This window comes from Anser cygnoides, chromosome 16 (assembly GCF_040182565.1).
Source record: "Anser cygnoides isolate HZ-2024a breed goose chromosome 16, Taihu_goose_T2T_genome, whole genome shotgun sequence".
Classification (NCBI taxonomy): Eukaryota; Metazoa; Chordata; class Aves; order Anseriformes; family Anatidae; genus Anser; species Anser cygnoides.
Window position 1 is genome coordinate 16130938 of NC_089888.1, and position 21380 is coordinate 16152317.

The 21380-nt window shown below is 57.1% G+C and overlaps 1 protein-coding gene across 18 annotated transcripts in view; it reads right to left on the reverse strand.

Moving 5' to 3' along the window:
- The window catches only part of EPB41L1 (erythrocyte membrane protein band 4.1 like 1), an 80399-nt gene that overhangs the window by 33722 nt on the left and 25297 nt on the right, over positions 1-21380 (reverse strand). For 16 of the 18 annotated variants that reach the window (XM_066978576.1, XM_066978579.1, XM_066978581.1 and 13 more), the window contains 4 exons: positions 4747-4939; positions 3591-3755; positions 439-543; positions 314-356 (listed from right to left, as the gene is read on the reverse strand). In XM_066978576.1, coding sequence (XP_066834677.1) covers positions 314-356; positions 439-543; positions 3591-3755; positions 4747-4914 — 481 coding nt within the window. In that variant the 5' untranslated portion in view covers positions 4915-4939. Of the gene's footprint in view, positions 1-313; positions 357-438; positions 544-3590; positions 3756-4746; positions 4940-11801; positions 12069-20142; positions 20371-21380 lie in introns of those variants that run through there. The other 2 variants (XM_048048871.2, XM_048048870.2) reach the window with 2 other exon arrangements.

A 21380-nucleotide genomic window follows, 5' to 3' on the forward strand; every position in this document is an offset into this window, starting at 1 on the left:
CAAGGACTGAGCAGCCAGGGACAGCGCACTAGGGAGGGGGCAACGAGCAGGGAGGCTCTCTGCCACAGCAGCTGAACCTGCACAGGGCCTGGTTTCCAGCCACTACCTCCCAGGTTTCTCATGTGTGACCCCGTGGAACCAGGCTCCCGGCAACATCCCTGCCCTGTCCTGTGATCAGCCGGGGACCTGGAACCCACCAAGGGCACAAAGTTACAAGTGGAGGTGAGGGCTCAGCCCAGCCGCAAACAGTGGCTGGGGCCGAGCTGTCTGGGAGCCCAGCACTGGGGAGGAATGGCCCTCCCCAACCACTTACTGCGGATCTGCTTCTTGATCTCCTTGGAGGGGTCCAGCCAGTTCTGAAAGGAGGAGACAACATGTCAGCGGGCTGGGGACCCCACTCAGCAGTGGGGTGGTTGTAGAGGGGTTCCCCATCCTCACCTTCTGGCTGTCGGAGTCGCAGAAGGTAAGGCCGAAGTAATCCTTCTCCAGAAGGTTAAGGTGCTCACACACCATGTCGAAGAGGACCTGGCCTCGGGCATGCTTCTGCAGGAGACACAGAGAGGCTCACGGTGAACCAGCTCCCTCGTGTCGCCAGAGAGCCAGCAGGAGAAGGCAGCACCCGTTGGACACAGGACACCTCTGTCCCCGCCTGCATCGGTGTTAGCTGGGAGCAGCCCCAGGATCAGCGCAGCCCTGGCCCCCCCAGGCCACCACACAAAACTGCTGGGGGCTGCCTTTGAGAGCAGCCCCCTTGTCTGGCAGTGCTTGGCCTGGGCCCACGGACCCCATCGGGGCACCATGTGCTGTTCCCTGGCCACACAGCCCACGGTGCAGCCCGTGGCAGGTCCCACAGGTCGGGGGAGACCCAGTGGCCACCTGGCTCATCCCCCATCACACCAAGGGACGGTGGTGCCAAACCAGAGCAGGGTGCAGCCAGACCAGGCACCTCTGCTCCAGAGCAAAGGGTTGGGACAAACACGTCCCAGACCTCGTGGTGGATGCTGCTGCCTGTAGACCAAGCTCCTTCCCAACGCCCTCCTCACAGCACAGCAGGACGGAAGAGAAGCACGAAGAGCCTAAGACGCATGCTACGATGGAGGATGCCCTCATTACTGGTCCTTTGAACTCCCTTGTGTATTTTCTCGTCACTACCAGTGGCAGTGAGGCCCCTGATTGCTCACGGAGAGGCTCATATGTTTCTCACGCATTTACAGACTTCTCCGACCAGTAGCTCCTGATTTACCCTCTCTGAGGTACCCATTTCTTTGAGTACCTCTACCAAGCGCTACAGCACTGGAGCCACTCACACAGAAACCAGCACAACTACAATGTCTCACTGCTGCCAGACCCCAGCCCTGAGCTCCTCCTGACATCCAGATCTCCTCCAGACCCCAGCATTTCCTGCCATACCCTTTCTATATCTTCCCCTTCCCGCTAACCCAGATTTCCATGGCAGGGGTTCAGCACACAGCACATGGAAGGGTGTAACACCAAATGGTTTGATTTCCCTTTCTGATTTTTACAGAATTAAGCATTAACATCCTCTGCGTGCAGACAAGGCAAAACTATTTCCATGGGGCCCAACAGAGAGAAAGAAGAAATTCAGCACAAGCCTTTCTGCGCTAAACAATTCCTCCTCCTCTCCCCTACACCCCAAATTACATTTTTAGACAGCAGAAGCTCCGTGTTTGCTGAGTCAACCCTGTCCTCTGCACTGCAACAACAGAGAACTTGACCTCACTGTGAATAAAGCCCTGCATGCCCCAGCTCACTGCCAACATCAAGCACTGGGAACAAAACCAGACTAGAAACAAAGCCTAGGGGGGGCTGGGACTGTAATGCTCTGCTTTTCCTAAGCTTGTTGAGAATCATTGTTCTGCTAACAAAGCAGCCAGCCATTGTACATCCCAGATTTGTCTTTGCATGCAGGTTTTGCTTGGCAAATGAGAATGGGGATCTGGGGAAGGATGACACCACCACATGCTGCTTCAGGGCTGACCGAAGTCACTCCTTTGCCCCATGAGCCCACTGCAGTCACAGGAGCACTCGGCTCTGGTTATATTGTTGGGAGAGACTTTCATCTTCATGACAATCCATCTTTCCACAGCCACCAAAGCTCTCTGTGACAGACTTTACCACTAAAGTGACAGTAAGGGCTGCTGGAGCACAGAGATCAAAGGCACCACTGCTGGTGCTGGAACCCAGAGGCCAGACCTCCCCCGCCAGCTGCCTTGGGGCATTCACTATTCCTGTGCAGCCACAGAGAGCAGGAGCGTTCCTTATGTTCATTAATCCTGCGCAGCCGAGACCTCGTGGAGCCAGGACCTGCATACAGATGCAGGTCTGCTGTGCGCAGCCTGAGCTGTTGCCACCCTGCTGAGAACAAAAACCCCTCCACCCACTCACCAGCAGCAAGTGCAAAGGTCTCCCTGACAAAGGCTCCAGGATCTCTGCTTCTGAACAGTTTCAACTTCTGCATTTTTAAGCAAAGTTTCTCAGAAATGTCCCTCTGACCAGGAAGATGCTGCAGGTCAGAGACATGCTACCTCCTTGAATGCAGGCAGGAGACAGAAGCAAGTGCAGAAATGGGCACGCCCGGCCCACAACCCTTCTCCGAGCTGCCTCTTCCCCATAGTGGGTTCACAGAGCCCCCACCCCAGCCCAAACTCTGGGCTTGATTTAATTCTAGGTGTCTCCTAACCCTGTGCTGACAGCAGCTGAAGCAGGCCTGCAGCATATCCCAGCGTAAAGGTGGCCACTGGCGGGCGCCGGTCCCTTCTGTCCCTTCCTGCAGCAACAGCCACTACCAGGGAAGCACACGCTCGCCCACACTCTCATTGCACGCTTGCAACACTGCACAAATAGTGAGCAGCCCACACACCCACAGCAGGGTGCCCAGGCCCGCTGCTCTGCCAACGCACATGAGGGTGCATCGACAAGGACATGCATGTGTATCACCTTTATTTACTCACACACACGCACTGCTGCCAGGCTTCAGCACACGTCCCAGATGGTCCCTGGCCTGCCAGTTTTATGGGGAAGGACACAAGGGATGAAAACAGGGAGAATGGGGTGAGGTGCAGTTTGTAATGCTGCCAAAACCCATGTGGGTCTGTGTGCACACATGAAAACCCATCTCGGGGAGCCATGTGTATCTGCACATGTTGGCCTCTTTGCACAAACACATGCACACACATCCTCTGCCTTGGCACGTGGGACAGCAAACACGCTGTGCTCTTGAGGTGTCAACAGAAACGCTGGCATACATATGTGTCATGCACATATTTTCATGCAGAGCTTTATCTCCATCTATTAAGCTTCTGCTTTCTACACACTGTTTTCCATAGCGAGTAACTAACAAATTTGGACTCTAAAAGCTGAAATTTCCTGCTAAGATTTTTTTGTTTGTTTTGAAATTCCAACTTAAACGGTCATTTCTGTGGATCATTTTGTCTGTATGACAAGCACTCCAAAGCTGTCCTTGGAACAGCCCTGACATAAGGACTTGCTGGAGGCCAGCTGTGGGCTGGGCAGGGTTCCTAGGCTGAGACATGTCCCCTGCTCAGCTCCGGTGCGCTCCTGTGACTCACCTCCACTTCGCACTCATACTCAGAGGCATCAAGCAGGGTCACTCTGCAGAGGGCACTCTTGATTTTCTTGTTAATTTTCTGGGGCGACTTCTGGGTCTTGCTAGGCGTTGTTTTATCAGAGAGCCCATCGGTCTCGCTGTAGTCCTTTTCCTCCATGTCTGTGCCCTGGAGGGTGAGAGATGCACAGAGTTACTTGGCACTGCTGCCAGGATGGGAGCCCTTGCAAGGCCAGCAGAGGAGGCCAGCACTGCCTCTGCCCCTTAGCAATACAGGATCCCAAAGCTAGGAGCTCACCCCTGAGCCCCCACCCCCAACCGTTGCCACCGTCACGGTTGGAAGAGAGACTGCAAAAAGAACACCTGTGGGCCTGTTGTTGGTCCAGCAGCTGAGACCTCCCTATCTGGCTGCCTCCTGCAGCAGGCAGGGCTGAGGCAGCTCCGTGGCTGCTGGAAGCACTGGCAGCAGCATGGAGCTGGGGCTCCCCTGCCTGGTGGCAGCTCTTAGGGAACTGCAATTGCTCCCAGCCCTGCTGGGGCAGCTCAGCTGCTGGGACACTTGGCCACCTGCTTCCTTCTCCTGCCCCAGAACTGCATGAAGCACCAGTGCCATTTCTAGCCACTATCAGCACTTTGGACCTTTTTTTTTTTTCCTGTGCACAGGCACTACTGCTCTGCACAGGCTGGTGCAGGCAGCTGTGAGGCAGCCAGCAGAGCCCATGCACTGCACCAGGCGTGTAGGGCTCCCACACATACATGCCCAGGCTGCCTTGCTCAGGAAGGGAACCGCAGCGCAGAGCTTGGGAAAAGTGGCTGTGCCAACCCCATGCCCAGTAGGCAGGGCCTCTGCCCTGTGCCAGGGGGCACACCTGACCCCCAGAGAAGTCAAGAGGCTGCAAAGCCACAGCACAGCAAACGGCCCTGCAGAAAGCAGTGCTTACATATGTAGGGTCTGTCACAGAGCAGCTGGGGCCACCTACTCTCTGCGGCAGCAGGCTTGGGGGCTGGACGAGCTGAGTGCCAGGCCCTGCCCTGCTCCAAAGTATGGGTCTGATGCCAGGAGCTGCTGGCAATGGCTGAAGGCCTGATGGGCGTCCAGACCCACAGTCTTTCCCTTGCCGTCCCACCTGGGCCACAGCTCCTGTCCCTTGCCTACTCACCGGCTCCATGTTTCGGGTGTCGGGCTGCGCCCCAGGCTTCTCGTTGGCCTCAGCTTCCCGGCTGGCAGCCACGGCAGTGGGGCCGTGGGTGGCTGCCTCCAGCTGCTGCTGCGGGGCCTCCTCCTGCGCGTTCTTCACCTCCGAATCAGGACCTGTCTCTGTTGTCATGGCTGCTCGTCACCCTGCCCTGGCACTAAGACAGAGAGACAGAAAGCGTCACACCAGCAGCCCAGCCCCACACCAGCAGCCCTGCTCCCTGCTCCCATGTGGACCCAAAGTCCCTAGCATCGAGCTGCCCCAGCGCAGACTGCTATGTGCATTCTGCCCTGCCAGCCACGGATGAGAAAGAGCTCAGCCTCCAACCCTGCGGCAGCCTGAGGCTGGGGCATGGAGAGGGATGGCAGCACCTCAACCCAATGGCAGCTGCAGCCGGCTGGGGAGCTGGATGCAGCAGGGCAGGCAGGGTGCATGGGGGCAGGCAGAACGCCAGGCTCCCTCCCCAGCACTGTACTCACAGAGCTGGGGCTGTATCCCTGCTCTAGGGCCTTTGGTAACTGCAGCAGAATGTATGTATATATATCTCCTACATAAATATGTATAAATATTTATACACGGAATATATATATATAAAACCAATGAAAGATTTTATTCTGGGAAGAAAAAATCAGGCTTTGAGTCAGGTTAAAATGCTGCATTAACACAGGAATTTGCAATCACGGTCAACTCTACATACTGCATCCGGGATGGCTGTTTTCTCCCCTCTGTATTCCCACTAGCCCAGCACGCTGGGTTCCCACAGCCAGCAAGGCTGAACCCTGCACGGTAGGCGGGACAAAAACTGCCTCCAGCTCCAGCTGTCCATCCTGTGCAAGATGCAAAAACAAAACTAGGGCCAGGAACACAGGGGGAAGGCAACTTCAGTGCTTACTGTCCCTCACTGGGGTGCTGAGTAACATATTTTTGAAATGGTGCCCTTTACGTTGCCCTTTATGCACATTATGCTTGCAGCACACTATCTCCTTCCCCCAGAAAAGCTGTACTAAATGCAGGAAAGCGGAAACTAAGAGAGTATACCTGCTGGCATGGGCACCTCCAGCCAGGCCTCGCTGTTCAGAGTATGAAGTGGAGACACCGAGGCACAGAGCCCCACTTTTGGCTTCTGCCAATGCCCCTGACAAGCCCTCACCAGGGCAGCACAAGGCACAGTAGCAGTAGATGAGGCAGCCCCTATGCTCACCTCCTGCACAGGCAGTCTGAGCACGTGGCTTGAGGCTGCAGGGCGGGTGCGGGCAGCCATGGGGCTGGCGGGAGCTCCTGGGGATGGCTCCAGCTCCCACAGGACGTCGAGCACCATTTGTACCGATCACCCTTCTGCCACTTGGGCTGCTCATACCCTAGCAGTACTTGCCTGTGCTAACGCAGGGATGAGCTCGCAACATGGCTCCAAGCCTGCCCAGGGGCTAGGGAATTTGCTTGGTGACACTGCATCCCACCGCTGTCACCTCTGACTACCCAAATGTTCTGGCAGATATGAGAGCAAGAGCCAAGGTCAGGACCACCAGCTATGACAGCAGGAAAAAGACTGCTGCATCTGCCTGGGACGGAGTTCCCTTTCCCCACGGCAGCCCATAGGCAGGACAGCACTGACACAGCACCGGCGTTTTGCCCCGTGCGGGCACAGCATCGGGGCTGCCTCCAGCCCCCACCGCCAGCAGGCCGGGGGTGGGCAAGTGCTGGGCAGGGGCCGTGGCCAGGGCAGCTGGCCGGGACCCACCCAAGGCACGTTCCGCACCGTGCGGTAACGGGCCCGGCACCGAGAGCTGGGGCAGGGGAAGGAGAAGGGGGGGCTCTCCTTACGAAAGCGTCTGTCCTCCCGAGCCTCCGCTACGCGTGCTGAGGCCCTGCTCCCCAGGGCGCGGCTGCACATCACTTGCTGATGGGAAGTGGAGGATAATTGTTCTCTCTCTTTGCTTCCTTGTGGCCTTTACTGGTTTTTATTCTTTTCCTTTTAACCGTGCCTATCTCAACCCTTGAGCCTTTTTTTTTTCCCATCATATTTTCTCCCCCCTGTTCTTTTGAGGAGGGGGAACGAGAGCACGGCATGGTGGAGTTCAGCTAGCCCTCAGCGAGAAACCCCCACAGCGTCTCACACTGCATCTTTCAGGTGTCCTCAGCAGAGAGGGGAGCTGTGAAACTTCATCCCGAAGTACTGCTACACCTGGCTTCCCTGGGCGGTAGGGGAGAGGCAAAAAAGGAGAAGCATGCTTGCCCAGCCAGCAGCTGTGGCAGCCCAGCACCAGTCCCGGCGGCGTGTGGCACAGCTGGCAATGCCTGAGGTCACCGCAGAAAGACTCAGTTGACACCAAAAGAGCTAGAATTTCTCCCTTGCCCCTGTCCCAAGAGGCATGGAGTGGCCAGCCCCACGTGTACACGGCCAGGGACAGGCAGGACGACCTGCCTCTGCCTCCTGAGAAACACCCGCTCGCCTGACAACCCCGAGCACTCAGCTAAGGGCATGAGAATATTCTGAAGGTCACCACTGGTTTATTTTTTCCATGGAGGAAATGGGATGGAGGGCTGCTGCTTTTCAACTTCAGATAAAAGTTACATGCTCCCACTTCAAATGGGTGCGTGAAACACTTCAGAACACTTCTTGATGTGTGATTTTTTAAATTAACGTGGAATCTCTAAATAGCAATAGTCACTTTGGGCCAAAACCACCCTAAATTTTTCACTTAAAGTTTCTAAACTTTCTTACAAATGAAGTATGTGTGTCCCCACTCCAACGTGTCGATCCCCACGGAAACACCTCAGCTATGACTGGATTGGTTTCACCCAAAGGTGGCAGGCTGGGGCTTCATCGCCACTCTCATCGCACACCTGCATGAGTGCATGCGGTGCCCACCTGGAGAATGAGCACCAGGGGCCCCGCACTTTGGGCTGTAAGGTACGGGGACCTGCTGCAGCAGGTGAGAGCACGATGCAGAAGCTTCAGGGTGGCTGAGCCAACGGGTAATGTTGCCAGAAGAAGCACCGAGCCCTAAGGAAGGGGCCTGACGTGGCCCCAAAGACCTTTCATCTCCTCACTCACATCCTACCCTGCCTTCTCCTGCCCTCTGCCACCCCACCTTGGTCCCTTCTCACCAGTCCCAGCACAGCTCACCCCCACCGGCCGTTCCCCCTCCTGGATTCAGGTGCCACCCGGCTCCTTGGCAGCACCAGCACCTGCATCCCTGGGCCACAGCAGGAAGCTAAGGCTTAGCATGGGTGCAGAGCAATCCAAGCACCAACACCCAGCAGGGGCATGGCAAGGGCCCATCCAGCCCATCCCCGTGAGCGCCCAGGAGGCCACATGGCGCCCCTCGGTGCTCTCAGGTCAGGGCTCAGAACCAGCTGCACACTGCAAAAGCTGTGGGCTCACTGCATCAGCTGCAGCTCAGCGCTGCTAGGGAGTAAAAGGCTGAGCTGTCACTTGGAAGGGCATCACGGCTGGCAAGTTCATAACTAACGAGCTTTCTGGAGCTTTTCTTGGGCAGCCCCAGCAGCAGCCAGGGCCCAAGTTGAGACCCCATCTCCTCTGCAGCCCAGGCTGTGCCCTGTTTCACCAGCCCAGCTGAACACATCCCCAGGGTCACCCCAAGGCAAAAGGGGCACGGGGAAGGCAGAAGCAGGCGCCAGGGGACCAGGGATGCTCAAGGCTGGCTGGGCACTGGGGTCAGCCTCAGCCCTGCTCCTTCCTGTCCCCGTGCAGGATGCTGCCACCCTCCAGCACCGCCAGCGCTCCATCAAACAGCATGGCCCATGGCTGCTGGAGGGCCAGCCACAGGAGAAGGCTCCCGAGGAAGGCAGGAACACCAGTGCACTGACCGTCCCCACAGTGCTCGGGGACACAGACTGGCTTCCCACCACAGCATCATGTCTCCCAGCCATCCTCCATACAGACAAACATGGCCCACACTCCCAGCTCATTGTTAACAAGCAGTTCCAGCCCCTTCTTCCCCCCGGGGAGCCTGGTCAGCTCATTTTCCCCAAGGATTTTGCTGCATCACTCAAGAGCTCCAAAACCTGAGGATGTTTATTACCAGAGCATCTATGTGACTTAAGCAGGAATTATCTGAGCTTCAAAGATGGAAAACACACTTCCAGACAGCAAGAAGCTGGTTGTGCAGTGCTTGCCGTCTCACACTGCTTTTCGGACACAAAACTCTGCTCCTGCCACCTCCCCTTGCAGAAAAAAAGTTCAGCACCTCTGCACAGGAAACCCCTGATGTGGAGAGCCATGGGTGCAATAGGAAAAGGACATAAACCATCCTTTTGGCAGCTTGCTATGACCTAACATGCATTTGGCACCACAAACTGACAGGAGGGGTTTGGATCACAAGTGCAGCTAAGCTGTTTGAGACCAGTGAAAATGCTGTCCCAAACAGTTCATTTTTTTTTTTTTTCCTAAACATTGCCTACAGCAGGAGCAGGACAGGACCCAAACCTCCAGGGTAAGCAGCCTGCCCATGCTGTCCTGTCGCTGTCCCTGGCTCCTGGCGTCACTCTTCATGCATCACCGTGGAGCAAAACCGTGCCCAGCACAGCCCCTCTGGTGTGTGAGCTGAGCCGCCTGTGCCAGAGGCTGCCACCCTGCACCTCCTCAGCACTCCTGTCCCACCACCTGGCAGCCTCACCATTTCCATTTCAAAGCCAATCTGCACAGGCGAGATTAACTCACTATTCCCTTCCGGTTCTGCTGACAAAACCACAGCACCCCTGGAGCCAGCTGCAGGCAGGTTCTGACTTCACGAGGCCGCTGCTGCACTGCTGAGACCGAGGCCAGAGCATCACCAAGGCCGGTGGCGTGCCATGGCGCAGGCTGGCACTCAGTAGTGACTTTGCCAGTGGCTTCCACCACGCTCTGCTGATGCTGAGCACTGCTGGGACTGCAGATCCCACTCCAGCGCAGGGACGTGTTGCCCCAGAGCACCAGTCCCTGCCCTCTGCCTACACCCCCAACCCAGCACCTCGCCCCTGCCCTTCTCACACAGCCCAGCTGCCGTTTACTCCCAGCACCCCCCTTCTGCCCCGTCCCAGCCCATCGCAGGCTCTGCCCACCCACGCCTTGCTCCAGACACCCCTGCTGCCCCCCTGCTCCCCAGCTCTTGTGCCAAGGCCAGCAGCAGTCAAGGCAGGATGGGCAGGAGGGGGTGGGCGCCATCCTCCCAGCCCCTTCCTCTGCCCACCCTCCCAACCCCGTGGCTGGCAGCAGGGACAGGGCGCTTGCTGGAGGACTCCTCCGCACCTGCAGGCCACAGGACTGCATGCCACACGCAGCTGGTTTCCCCAAACCTGATTTTTGGAAACAGCCATCGAACTAATGCTGAAACTTGATACAAAATCAGCTGGAGGATATTCACAGCATGGCGAACTTGAGGTCACACAGCTGGAGCTGGTCAGAGCTCCGAGCTGCAGAGACAGGCACACCAGAATGGCAAAAAAGCCTTAATGGGATCACAGGTGGACCTGCCTGCAGTGCTTACGATCTCCCATAAACTCCTCCCTCTTCTCTTTTTCTCGGTGTTTCCCTCCTCACCCCCCTTCAAGCTGGTGTGTGGATTCATGGATTTCCCAGAAGCTCTGCCCCCACACTTCCCCAGCACATCACAGCTTGAGCCTCCGCAGCGCTTCCCTCCCAGAGCTTCTTCCCCTTCCCTGCTGCCTCCAAACAAACAGGGTTTTGCCTGAGCCTGCTTTCCGCTTCCACCTTCCCATTCACTCTGTGCTGCTGGGTTAGCTTTACAGGCTGAGCATCCCTCTTTGCTCCCAGGCTTAGCCATCCTCTCCTTTCTCTCCCCTGAGGATGCTGCCTATGCAGAAGCTGGGGATGGAGGTTTCTGTTTCTGAAGCATCACACGTGTATTCCTGCAAAGCCCCCTGTGCAGGATGTAATGCCTGCACACACATCCCAAACCTCAGAGTAACCAGGGTGCCCGGAGCTGGACAACAACCAGGCGGTGCCCTTCTCCCTCACCACTGCATACAGCAGCTGCCAAGGGCCCCACAGGGCTGCTCCGGGCAGCAAAACCTGCTGCCACGCCGCAGGACAGACCCTGGCCCCAGGACAGACCGCGGCCCCAGGGACTGCTGGAGATGGGGTGCTCCCAGCAAAACAGCACCGCTGTGGGGAGCGCCACGGGGGAGGTGGCAGCCTCGCGACTCCACACGTGGGGGCCCAGCTACCTCACCGACCGCTCAGACACAGGCAGCAGCTTTCCAGAGCTGACTCCAGCCCTCAGAGGGGCTGAAGAGCTTGCCAGGCCCCCAGCAGCCGTGCAGGTATACTGGCAGGCCTCAGGTGTGGTAAGGAGCGCAGGCAGTGCCTTCCAGTCATCCTGGAAAAAACAGAGAAGAGCCCAAGGGAACGTGTGCCCAGCCATCCCAGCAGGGAGGCTGGGTATCCTCGAGGGACAGGTAAAAGCAGAAGGAGGACACAGATCCCCAAAGCCCTGGCACTACACAGCACCCAAGTCCAGCACCTGGCACCAAGCTGGCACCCAGCCTGGTCCTGCAGGCAGCTGGGAGGCTCACAAACCCCAGACCGGCCGCACCTGTGCATGGCTAGCCCCCTGCACTGTGGGAGCAGCCCAGAGCACCCTGTTTGCAGGCAGCGAGCCCTCTCACACGCAGCTCTGCCACAGGCCTTGCAACAAGGCCAAAAAATCCTACCAGCTGCCCTGGTGACAGAAGGGGAGGAGGTCAGGAACATGGGGTGCTCCCAGCTCCTGGAGAGCGAACACCACTCCTCCTCCTGCAGGGCTGGATGGGATGGAGACCTGCACGGCCGCACTCTGCTCCCCAGCTGGAAAACTGCCCGCCCCCTCACCCCCTGCCCGGTCTCTAGGAGCCACAGCACACCCAGGCTGCTGCTCTGCTGGGCAGGCGCTGCTGCTGAAAGCCCAGATGCTGCAGCTGCCTGCAGGGAAGCAGCCAGGTCCAGACGGCCCTGGGCAGCCCGCAGTGCCACAGAGCATCCTGCACGGTTGCCTTCTGCATAGCGGGGCAGTTCCTACCTTGGCGCAAGCTCCCGGTCCCCATGCTGCCAGCACAGCTCCTCTCCGCCGGGCTGATGCCGTGCACAAGGCAGCGCTTTCTGCAGAGCAGGCGCTTCCTCAACTCCAACACCCCCGCGCATTGATTGATGCGTACTGCAGCCGCAGCGGAGCTGGGAACTGGGCTGCCTCTTCCTGCCCTGCCAGCCGGGGACCTCCCTGCTCCCCCCTGCAGCGCTCAGGCTCCCCCAGGCTGGGCTCCCACCTCACCAGGAGCTCTGCACCCGCACTGCAGCCCTCGGCACTGCGCAGACCCCATAGGGAAGATTATGCCAGCCCTGTCCGCCTCCCTCCCGGTGCTCAGCCTCTCTCACCTGCAAACATCTGACTCATCCCAGGCCAAGTACCGGAGGACAGGCTGCAAGCATTCCGGCGTCCTTCCCATACACACAGCAGCAGGGAAGGAGCTCTGCCACTCAGCTCCTACGCGGGGTTTTCATCAAGGAGCTGGGCCTGCTGTACAGTTTCATTCTGAGTCAATGCGGCTTTCTGGGCATCACCCAGGTCTCTTTAACAGGTTGTAGGGCACAAAATACCATGCTACCTTTGAAATGTGATATCCAAGTACCCCACTTGCACTAGTTCAGCAGTCAGATCGAAGATGTGCTGACAGCAAAAGCTGAACAGAAGCTCTTTCATCAGCCCTGTCCACACCAAAGAGCTGAGCGTGACATCCAGCATCTCTCTGCTTATGGGACATGCGGCTCCTTGTCCCACCCTGCCCCCCCAGGGAGCAAAAACACCACAGAGCACACGCTGGGGCCAGTTACTGCACCACATGTGTACTGCACCCCCATGGTACCCAACAGCACAGAGTGCCTGAGTATCCATTAAAGCACAGCGCTAACAGCACCGCAGCAGAGGATGGATCCTGCTTTCAGTGAGCGGCAGGAAACCCCAAAGCACAAGCGGGCACGCTGGCAGAGCTGCTGTGGGACAGCCCAGGTAGCGCCCAGCACCCCTGACCTGAGCAGCCCGTGGGGGGCAGGCAGCATGGGGGCGGCACTTGCCCCTGCCCTTGTGCCGCACTCACTCTTGCAGGGAAGCAGTGGCTGCGGGGCCACGCTGTAGCAGGCTGGGGGCTCGCAGAGAGCACCCGACTTGCACAGTTCAGAGAGGGGCAGCTTTCAGTGCTAGGCCTCTGGCTGCTCTCATGTAGCAAAGAGTGGTGTAACGAGCAGAGCTGCTCAGCAGGAGGACCAGGGAGGACACGACTGCAGAATCGCAGCCCGTGGACCCAGCACCCCCCAAACAATGCAGCACTCTGCTCCTGCCCTGCCATGAAGCATGGCCACACAGCAGCACCCAGTAGACAGGTTCCACACCAGAGGTGATCACCTCTCAGCCGTGGCTCCTCGAAGCTTGGCCTTCTTGCTCCTATGTCTGGCAGCCGGGGCTGTCCGCGGCTGTCCAGGCAGCTGGGGCAGGCAGGCAGTCTGACAGCAAGGGCTGGGCAATGCTTGCCAGGCACCAACAGCAGCAGCCAAGCAGCCTTGGAAGAGCAGTGCTCAGGGAGCAGCCACCAGTTTGTACAAATGCCGACAAAAACTACAGAGCACTCCAGGCCATCAGGAGCCCGACGAGAAGAACACGGCAGATAAAGTCTGGAGATACGCCAGCAGACCCCGGGCAGCCCTCAGCTCTCAGGGGTAGGCACCCACCCACAGTCTGGCCACCTAGAGTCTGACTGCAGCAAAGGCAGAAGCAGAAAACCCTGCTCAGCCCTGTCTGCCAGCAGCCACCAGAGCAAGCTCCCCAGAGTGCCCACTGCTCACTGCGTGACACTCACAGCTCTCCACCATCAGGACCTCGTGCTCCTTCCCCAGGAGCATTCACCTTAGGGGGAAACAAAAGGGCAGGGACCAGGCTGCAGCCCTGAGGGTAAGCCAGTTGGATGCTGGCAGCATATCAGAGAAACAGGCTTTAACGCGAAGATTTCCCCACCATCACCATCACCAGCATGGGTGGTTGCTTGAAGACTTTTGATGAGAAGAGTGTGCCAAATAGTTCTGGGGGGTTGAACAGACTCGGATGACACTGCCTGTCAGCAGTACATCCTCTGCCAGCACCATCCTGTTTGTACCAAAACCGTAAGGCCAGGTACAAACAGGAGGAGGAGGCAGAAAGGGAGAGATGGAGCAGACAGAGAGAGACCCTGAGACCATAACCATGGCTCAGATTGGACTTGACACATGATGGGAAGGACCTAATTTATCATGTCATGCATACCCCAGCACAACAACAGCTCAGCCAAACTCCCCAGCCCTTAGCAGCGTGGCCCACAGCAGGAAGGAGGCAGCAGCAGCACTGCCACCTAACACCGTGCCACTGCCCCACGCCTGCTCACCCCAGGGCAGCTAGAAGGCCTTTGGCAGGCCTGGCAATAACCATGGGACACCCCCACCACCTGATCAGCCCTTAAGCACATGAAACACCCCTGCACCAGCTCTTCAGGGAAGTCTGTGGAAGACAGGAGAAGAAATGATCTTACCTCGGTCCCTGGCAAGAAGCAATGCACCCAGCCAGAGGCAGGAAGGCACTCAAGCCCCTGGGGTGCCAGGCTAAGAGGGACCCGCAGCACCCACACCTCTGGCCCAGAAACACCAACGGGGATGGGGACAGGGGCCAGGAGCAGGCACCAGCCAGCTGCCCCCCATTGCCCCCGTGGCAGGTATCTGCATCGGGCTGGACACGTGGACCAGCATTAAGGCACACCGAACTTCACAGAGGAGACGCACGGATCTCAAACGCCTTCACTGGTGGAGAGCGCCCAGGGAAGGGCCAGCTGGCTGCAGCCTGAGGCTCTGCAGAATGTAAAGCCCCCAGCAGCCTGCCTTCAGGGGAACACTTTTCTCTCGCTCCAAAACCCACAGGCAGCTCGGCCCACGGGAATCACAAGGCACCTGAGACCTGACCAGCAGCGGAACCCTGCTGGGCGACTGCCCCCCACGGCATGAGCCTGCACTGCCTCCCGGCTGGGGGGTTCAGGCTGCATCGCGCCAGGCTGCCAGCACTCAGAAGCACCCAGACCTTCATGGGGTCCCCTACCACCCCCAGCCCCCATGCTGGTGTGGCATGGCGTGCCCGCAGTGCCCTGACGAGCTCCTTACAGGCCCACGTGCCTGAGGATGTGTGGGGAGCCAGAGAGAGTAGGGCTGGAGGGAGCCTGGCTGCACCCCAGCCCCTGGCTGTGTGCAGCCCGCAGCCAAGGGGAAGGCAGCGGTGACCACAGCAGTGCTGGAGCTTGGCTTTCGCCAAGCTCAACACCGTGCACCTTGAAGGGGACAAGGAGACACAGCCCTGGTGGCAAGGCATGGGCAGCTCCAGGAGTAGGGAGACGGCGGAACAGAAGGTGGGAGCAGCAGCATCCCTCCTACTGCACGAGCAGCTGGGCCAGCAGACAGATGGACAGAGGTTTTACACCTTTCAGCCTCAAACATCCAAACATCTGCATGAAATCCCAGGTCGGGGAAGGCAGTGGAGATCTGGAGTAGAAACGAGACACCAAAATAGCAATTGAGAACAGGCAGAGTGGGCTGGAGGCCAAGCTGGGCAGTGGGGACAGGACAGGGCTCAGCTACAAGACCCAGCATATGTGGGCCACAGCGGGACAGTGTGGAGCCCCTTCCTAAGGCGGCTGCTTGCTGCCAGAACAGCAAGAGTGACTTTTACAAAAACCTGGTAGAACAGAAAGCTGCCACGCTCTCCGTGGCAACACCTTACGGCACATCAGCACCACTACAGAGCCAGTCCCGACAGTCACTGCACACCAGCTGCCAGAACTATCAGCTCAGTTTTGTCTTGGGCTGTCTTTGTTTTTGGAAAGCCATCTGTTAACCACCCCAAAAAAAATGATTGAGGAGCAACATCATCATCACTGCATTCAGAGGCAAGGGACACTTGTTGCAGGACCAGCACAGAGGCCATCCTCAGTGGTTAGAAGAGGTGAATGGAGCCCTGATACCTTATTCAACTTCTTGCAAGCAACTGCAACAATCCCAAATACAGACAAAGGGATGTTTCCTGGATGACAATCCCCACCAAGCCCCACTTGTCCCTGCAAGGACACTGGGCAGCCCCAGCCTTCCAGGGATGCTTGGAGGCCCTCACTGCACACCCAGTGGCGCTTCAGCTCAGGCACCGCAGGAGGAGATGGGTGCTTGGAAGCCACAGGAAGGCACCCCAGGAGGGGAGGAAGCCACAGTGGTGGCAGAGCACAGCGTGCAATGCCTGGAGTGAGAACAGCTGCCCCCATGGACAAGCTCCCCTGGTTTTAGCTTTTAACTCTACGGAGAGGCAAACGAGCCCTATGGGGAAGCACAGGTCCAGGCAGCATGCCACAGTTCTCTGGCAGGGTCTCAGAGACCTCCGTGCATTTCAGCGCAGAGTTATGGCCAGAAGAAAGACACCAGCAGTGGTACCATCCCTAACTCTGCTGTGGTGTGACTGGGCTTAGTGAAAAGCCAGCTAAAGCCTGGTCTGTCCCATGGAGATCACTCACCTTCACCCCAAAATCCACTGCAGGCCTCCCAGAGTAGAAGCAGTCTGGAGACCAGCCCCAGGGCTGCGATGCTTCCCCTAGAGCAAGCACTGACCTACGCGTGCCAGCTATAAGGTCCTGCAAACACAGTGGCTTGCTGACTCGCCTGCCCTAGCTTTTCACCGCCTCTACCGACCCTGCTGAACCGCAGCACCATTCTCTCTCATCCTTGCAATCACAGCTGACATAGGAGGCAAACATTTGTATTCCCTGCAGCAATTCAAAATGCTGTTCTGTGACTCAGATGCTGAAGGACTGCCAGCTCCCTCTGACCAGTGTGGGATGCATCTCAATTCTTAGAAGGGGTCATGGCTAAATTGGGGTTAGGTTTTAGTTCAACAACACAGTAAGCCCTTGGATCCCAGCAGAGGCAACTTCAGCCAGAGAAGCCTGTCTTGCAGCAGCACGCTGCTGGGGCAAAGAGGCACTGCTCTCAGTTCCCCTCATGCCAGCCTGGTGAAACTGTCTGCCAACCATTATTTTGGAGACATTCACAAACCAGGAGGAAGATATAGTCTCTCCTGCATGGAGCAGTTTTATCTACAAGCCTGATTCAAGGTTTCCTTCAACCTCAAATAAGCCTTTGATTTTGAGTGCTATCCTGCTCACAAAACGTGCTTAAGGGGACAAGGCTCTTCAAGGACAGACCCGACCTGAGGACAGTTCAAAAGTCAGGAGTAGCTAGTGGGGGCTGGCAGGGACAAAGAGCCAGGGATCTTTTCACTCTTGTCCTCTTCTACACTGGTCCCCAAGCTGCCAGTGCTGCAGGGCAGATGTTTCGGGATAAAGAGAAAAGGAGTCTGGAACCAAAATCCCATCGCAACAGCAAGGAAACAAAGGCCCTTCCCTTTGCCTCTCTGACACCCGGCTGTGGACCAGCTCAGGCCACAGGGGTACCCACATACTGCCTGGGGCATGCCCAGGGACACCCATGCCCGCACACCCCCTGCCCGACAGCAGCACCAGAGGTCTGGTGAACAGAGGTCTCTGAGAAACAGCCATGGACAGATCGAGAGCCTGTGGGTAAAAGTTAAGGAGCAGACCAATACAGGACAGTTTGTGGGTGGGGTCTGCTACAGGCCACCTAATCAAGGGGAGCCTGCTGATGAGGCCTTCTTGTTTCAACTACAAGAAGCATCGTACTCACAGGCCTCCATCCCGACGAATCCTGTCATCCTGATGATCCTTTCAACCACCTGGATGTCTGCTGGAAAAGCTACACAGCAGGCTGTAAGCAAGGAGACTCCTGGAGCGTGCTGAGGATAAATTCCTGGTCCAGGTATCAGACACCAACCAGAGGAGAAGCGTTACTGGGCCTGGTGCCTACCAATGCAGATCAACTCATTAAAGAAGTTATGGCTGGGGGCAGCCGCTGCCCATCCGTGGCCCAAGCAGAAGGGCTGCAGGAACAGTGCAGGGGCTACAGGAGCATAATGCCTGGTCCCTGCCCAAAATGGTCTTTTCCTGAAATACCCGACTTGAACTACTTGTCCCTGTTTAAGATCTCCTGTTTAACATCTCACATTAGAAGCACCAAAGGCACCATTGGTACACAGGGGCTTTTGTTAGAAAACTTGCCGTCTTTAAACTGACTCCCCTCTTTTCACGAACCCTGGCTCATGCTTTCTGAATGCCTAAAGACATCGCCGCTGGGGCTGCCCAGTGTCGCACCGCCAGCAGAGAGCAGACACAGCCCGGCTGCGAGGCACTGCCATGATGCGTGTGAGCACCCACTCTGCTCCAGCCCTGCTGAAAGAAACCACGAACCACGTTCCCACTGCTGAGAACAGATCAAAGCAAGGCTAGGACTCTAGGAAATTCCATAGCAAATAATTCCAAATATGCCTAAATGATGAGAGAGGAACTTGCAAAGCAAGGGCTCCCTGCCTATCGCAGCACTTGGCAGGCCACTGGCGAGCCCAGCGCAGGGCACTGACCTCCCGACACGGTCAGAGCGGCCGCAGCAGCACCAGCAGCAAGGCGAAGGGCCGGGCGGGTAGGGCAGCATCAAGCTAGCAAGCAGCGTAGCCACTGGTGAAGACCCACAGCTCAAATGCAGAGTGGACATGCAAAAAGGAGGATCTCTGGCTTATGCCAAGTGGAGAAATATCCTAGTCTTCCCAGGCTGCTGCAGAGAAGGGGCCTCACACTTCCTGGATATGCCCGGGAACAGAAGAAATGACCTTTTTAGCCAGAGAGTTGGCCTCTTTCCAAAACAAAGACGTCTCTTAGGGCTTGGAGATGTTCAAGCCTCACAGGCAATTATCAAAGATAAGAGGCAAATGTTACAAAGCACAGAACAGACAGAAGAAAGGATAACAGAGTGCAGGAAGAAGAAAAGGAAAGTCATCCTGGAGCTGCTGCGGGGTGGGGAGCAGAGCAGCATGCGTGCTTTACTGCAGCTCAGCAGCTGACCTGCGCAGGGGATGCAAGGGAACACTGCAGGGACTCGGGATGTACGAGCAGATCTGGGGCTGCTGAGAAAAACAACTGCTGCTGACAAGAAGGTATCTCCTGTATCTCCTGCCACGGGACCACAGGTGCCCCGCTGCGCTGTGGGCAGCCCCCCAACCCACACCACCCTCTGCAAGCGCTGTCACCAGGCCCCTGCCTGCCTCCACCCAAAGCACTGGACACGCTCACTGTGCCCTGGGTGCATGGGACAGTCCAGCACGTGGGCCCCAGTGCAGCGATCCTTAGTGCCAGCTCCGTGCACAACCAGGTCTCCCAGCAGCCCAAACCGACCCTTTGGCAGCGCTGGCACTTCTGTCTGGCCCTATGCATCGTACAATCCTCCCCGTGCTGAGCCTGTGCTTTGGGGCTGGTGCGAGATGATCAGCGCTGATACCAGCCCTGAAGCTGCAGGGACGAGCATTCCCCAGGCAGCCTTCCCCAGGCAGCCTCCAGCCTTGCAGCCGCTGCTCCCTGACAAAGCGCGCTGTCCCTGCTGGCCTGGGGAACCTCCCGGTGCCTCCCGTGTCTGCCGGGCGCCCTCACTTCCACTTTGTCTCAGATGATGTCTCAGTACCTGGGGTTCCCAAAGACCACGCCTCGCACCAGACCCAAAACAAAGCTCCCCAGGAGATCTGTTGGTTGGATCCAAGGTGCTTGCCGAGGGGAAGCATCCATAGAGCCAACAGCTGCTTCCCCACTTCACTAGACCAAGGCTCAGCTAGGCTGAGCATGGGATGCCTCGGAGGTGACAAGAAAACGGTCCCCAGCCCTCCTCTCACTGACACAGGACAGCCTGGGCACTGGGTGAGCCCCAGGGCAGGGGCCAAGCCCAGGGAGCAGGATGAGAGCAGCAGTTCCCACTGCGTGCAACCAGGAGGCCACTCTGCTCTCCCATCCGCTCCCCACCGAGGCATTTCCCCAGGGGCCAAGGTGCTGCCTCCGGGGGGGGGGGCGAGCCCAGTCCTGCCCTGGGCTGGCTCTGCCGCAGCACAAGGCAGAGAGCGTTCATACACAAAACAACTGGCTTTCTGGAACAGATTTACCCTCATCCTCTCCCACTTTACACCTTTTATACATCCCATTTGTCCCTCGGCAGCAATTAGCGCTGCCTGTGCTGCTTTCTGTCCCTGCTTTATATTCAGGATGGAAAACAAAACCACATTACTGCAGTGCTGTATCCTCACAGTGACACACCGACCACCAGGAATTCAGGTCCAATTCCCAAAGCCACCCCAGCGCTGGCCTCCAACGCACCCACAGTGACCAGCGCTGCAGTGCTCGCTTGTACACCGGAGTCCCAAAATATACCTGCAGCAGAGATGAATTATGGCTGCTGTGGGAAAAACTGTGACTTGGAAATTTCCATGCTCTAAAGCATTTAACAGATATGTCAAAGTCGGACCAACGAGGTGTCGAAGCAACTCGAAGTCAAAGGGCTGAGCAGGAGCCAGAAACGGTGACCAGGAGCCCAGGCAATGCGTGCTGGAAAGGTATGCGGTGTATATGGCCAGACAGACACCTCCCCATCAAGCTGAGCTGCAGGGAGACAAAATTCAGTTAGTTGCCTCAGAGAGGGAAGACAAGAGTCTCATGGATTTGCACAACCTTCCTTATGTTGCTGCAGGTCTACCACGCTAACAACACACTTCACTAGTCTCCCAAAGAGAGAGGGAGAATCTGCCACAGAGCTGGGGAAAATCTGTCCTTTGGTTTTTCAGAGTGGCCAAACACTGCAAAAAAACCAAACCAAGGACAAATGAAAAATCCCACAATGACTTGCAAAATAAACGCAAAAAAATTACTGTTGTCAGGCTTCAGCTTGCTGCAGGGCTTCTGCACCTTGTCTGCAAAAATCCTTCAAGTGTCCATAAAGAAATCTCAAGCTTGGAAATCACTGAGCTGGACACGCATGCACTGATGACCCATTACTTGAGCCTCTGACCTCGCCACACGCTGAGCTGAGCTACAGCATCGATGATGGGGCCAAGCCTTCTGAGAGGAACACGTCTGTGGTAGTTATGACAATTTAAATCTCATGTTGAGGTTAACTGAGCCCAGAAAGAATTCGGAAAAACCCTGACTTATTTTCTTGAAGCATAAAAACGGTACTTGTTACTCAGCCTCGAGCTGGTTCAGAACAGCTCAAGGGATTTTCAGGGGTGTCCACGTGTGCTCAAAGGTCACCAGCGTGCTGCAGACAAGTATGGGAGACTCCTACCAGGAGAGGCTGCTTCTTGAAGTGGCTGCCTGAAAACAGAGGTGCAGTGCCTCCTTTTTCACCCCATTTGAGCAAGTGGCACACGATAGGATCATCTCCACTCCAAAACCATCCTGGCCACTCTGACCATTCCCAGCACCCCACGACAGGGCAGCAGCTTCCAGCCACCAGCTCCTGCATCCCAGTCTCCACTTTGAATTCTAAAAACACATGCGCTGAACGAGGAGCCTGGCACCGTGGGTTTGGGGATCAGAGGTGTCTCCTGGCACATGCGCCCCCAGAGGAGGGAGATTCAGAATGGTAGGGGATGCATATGACTGATGTGCTG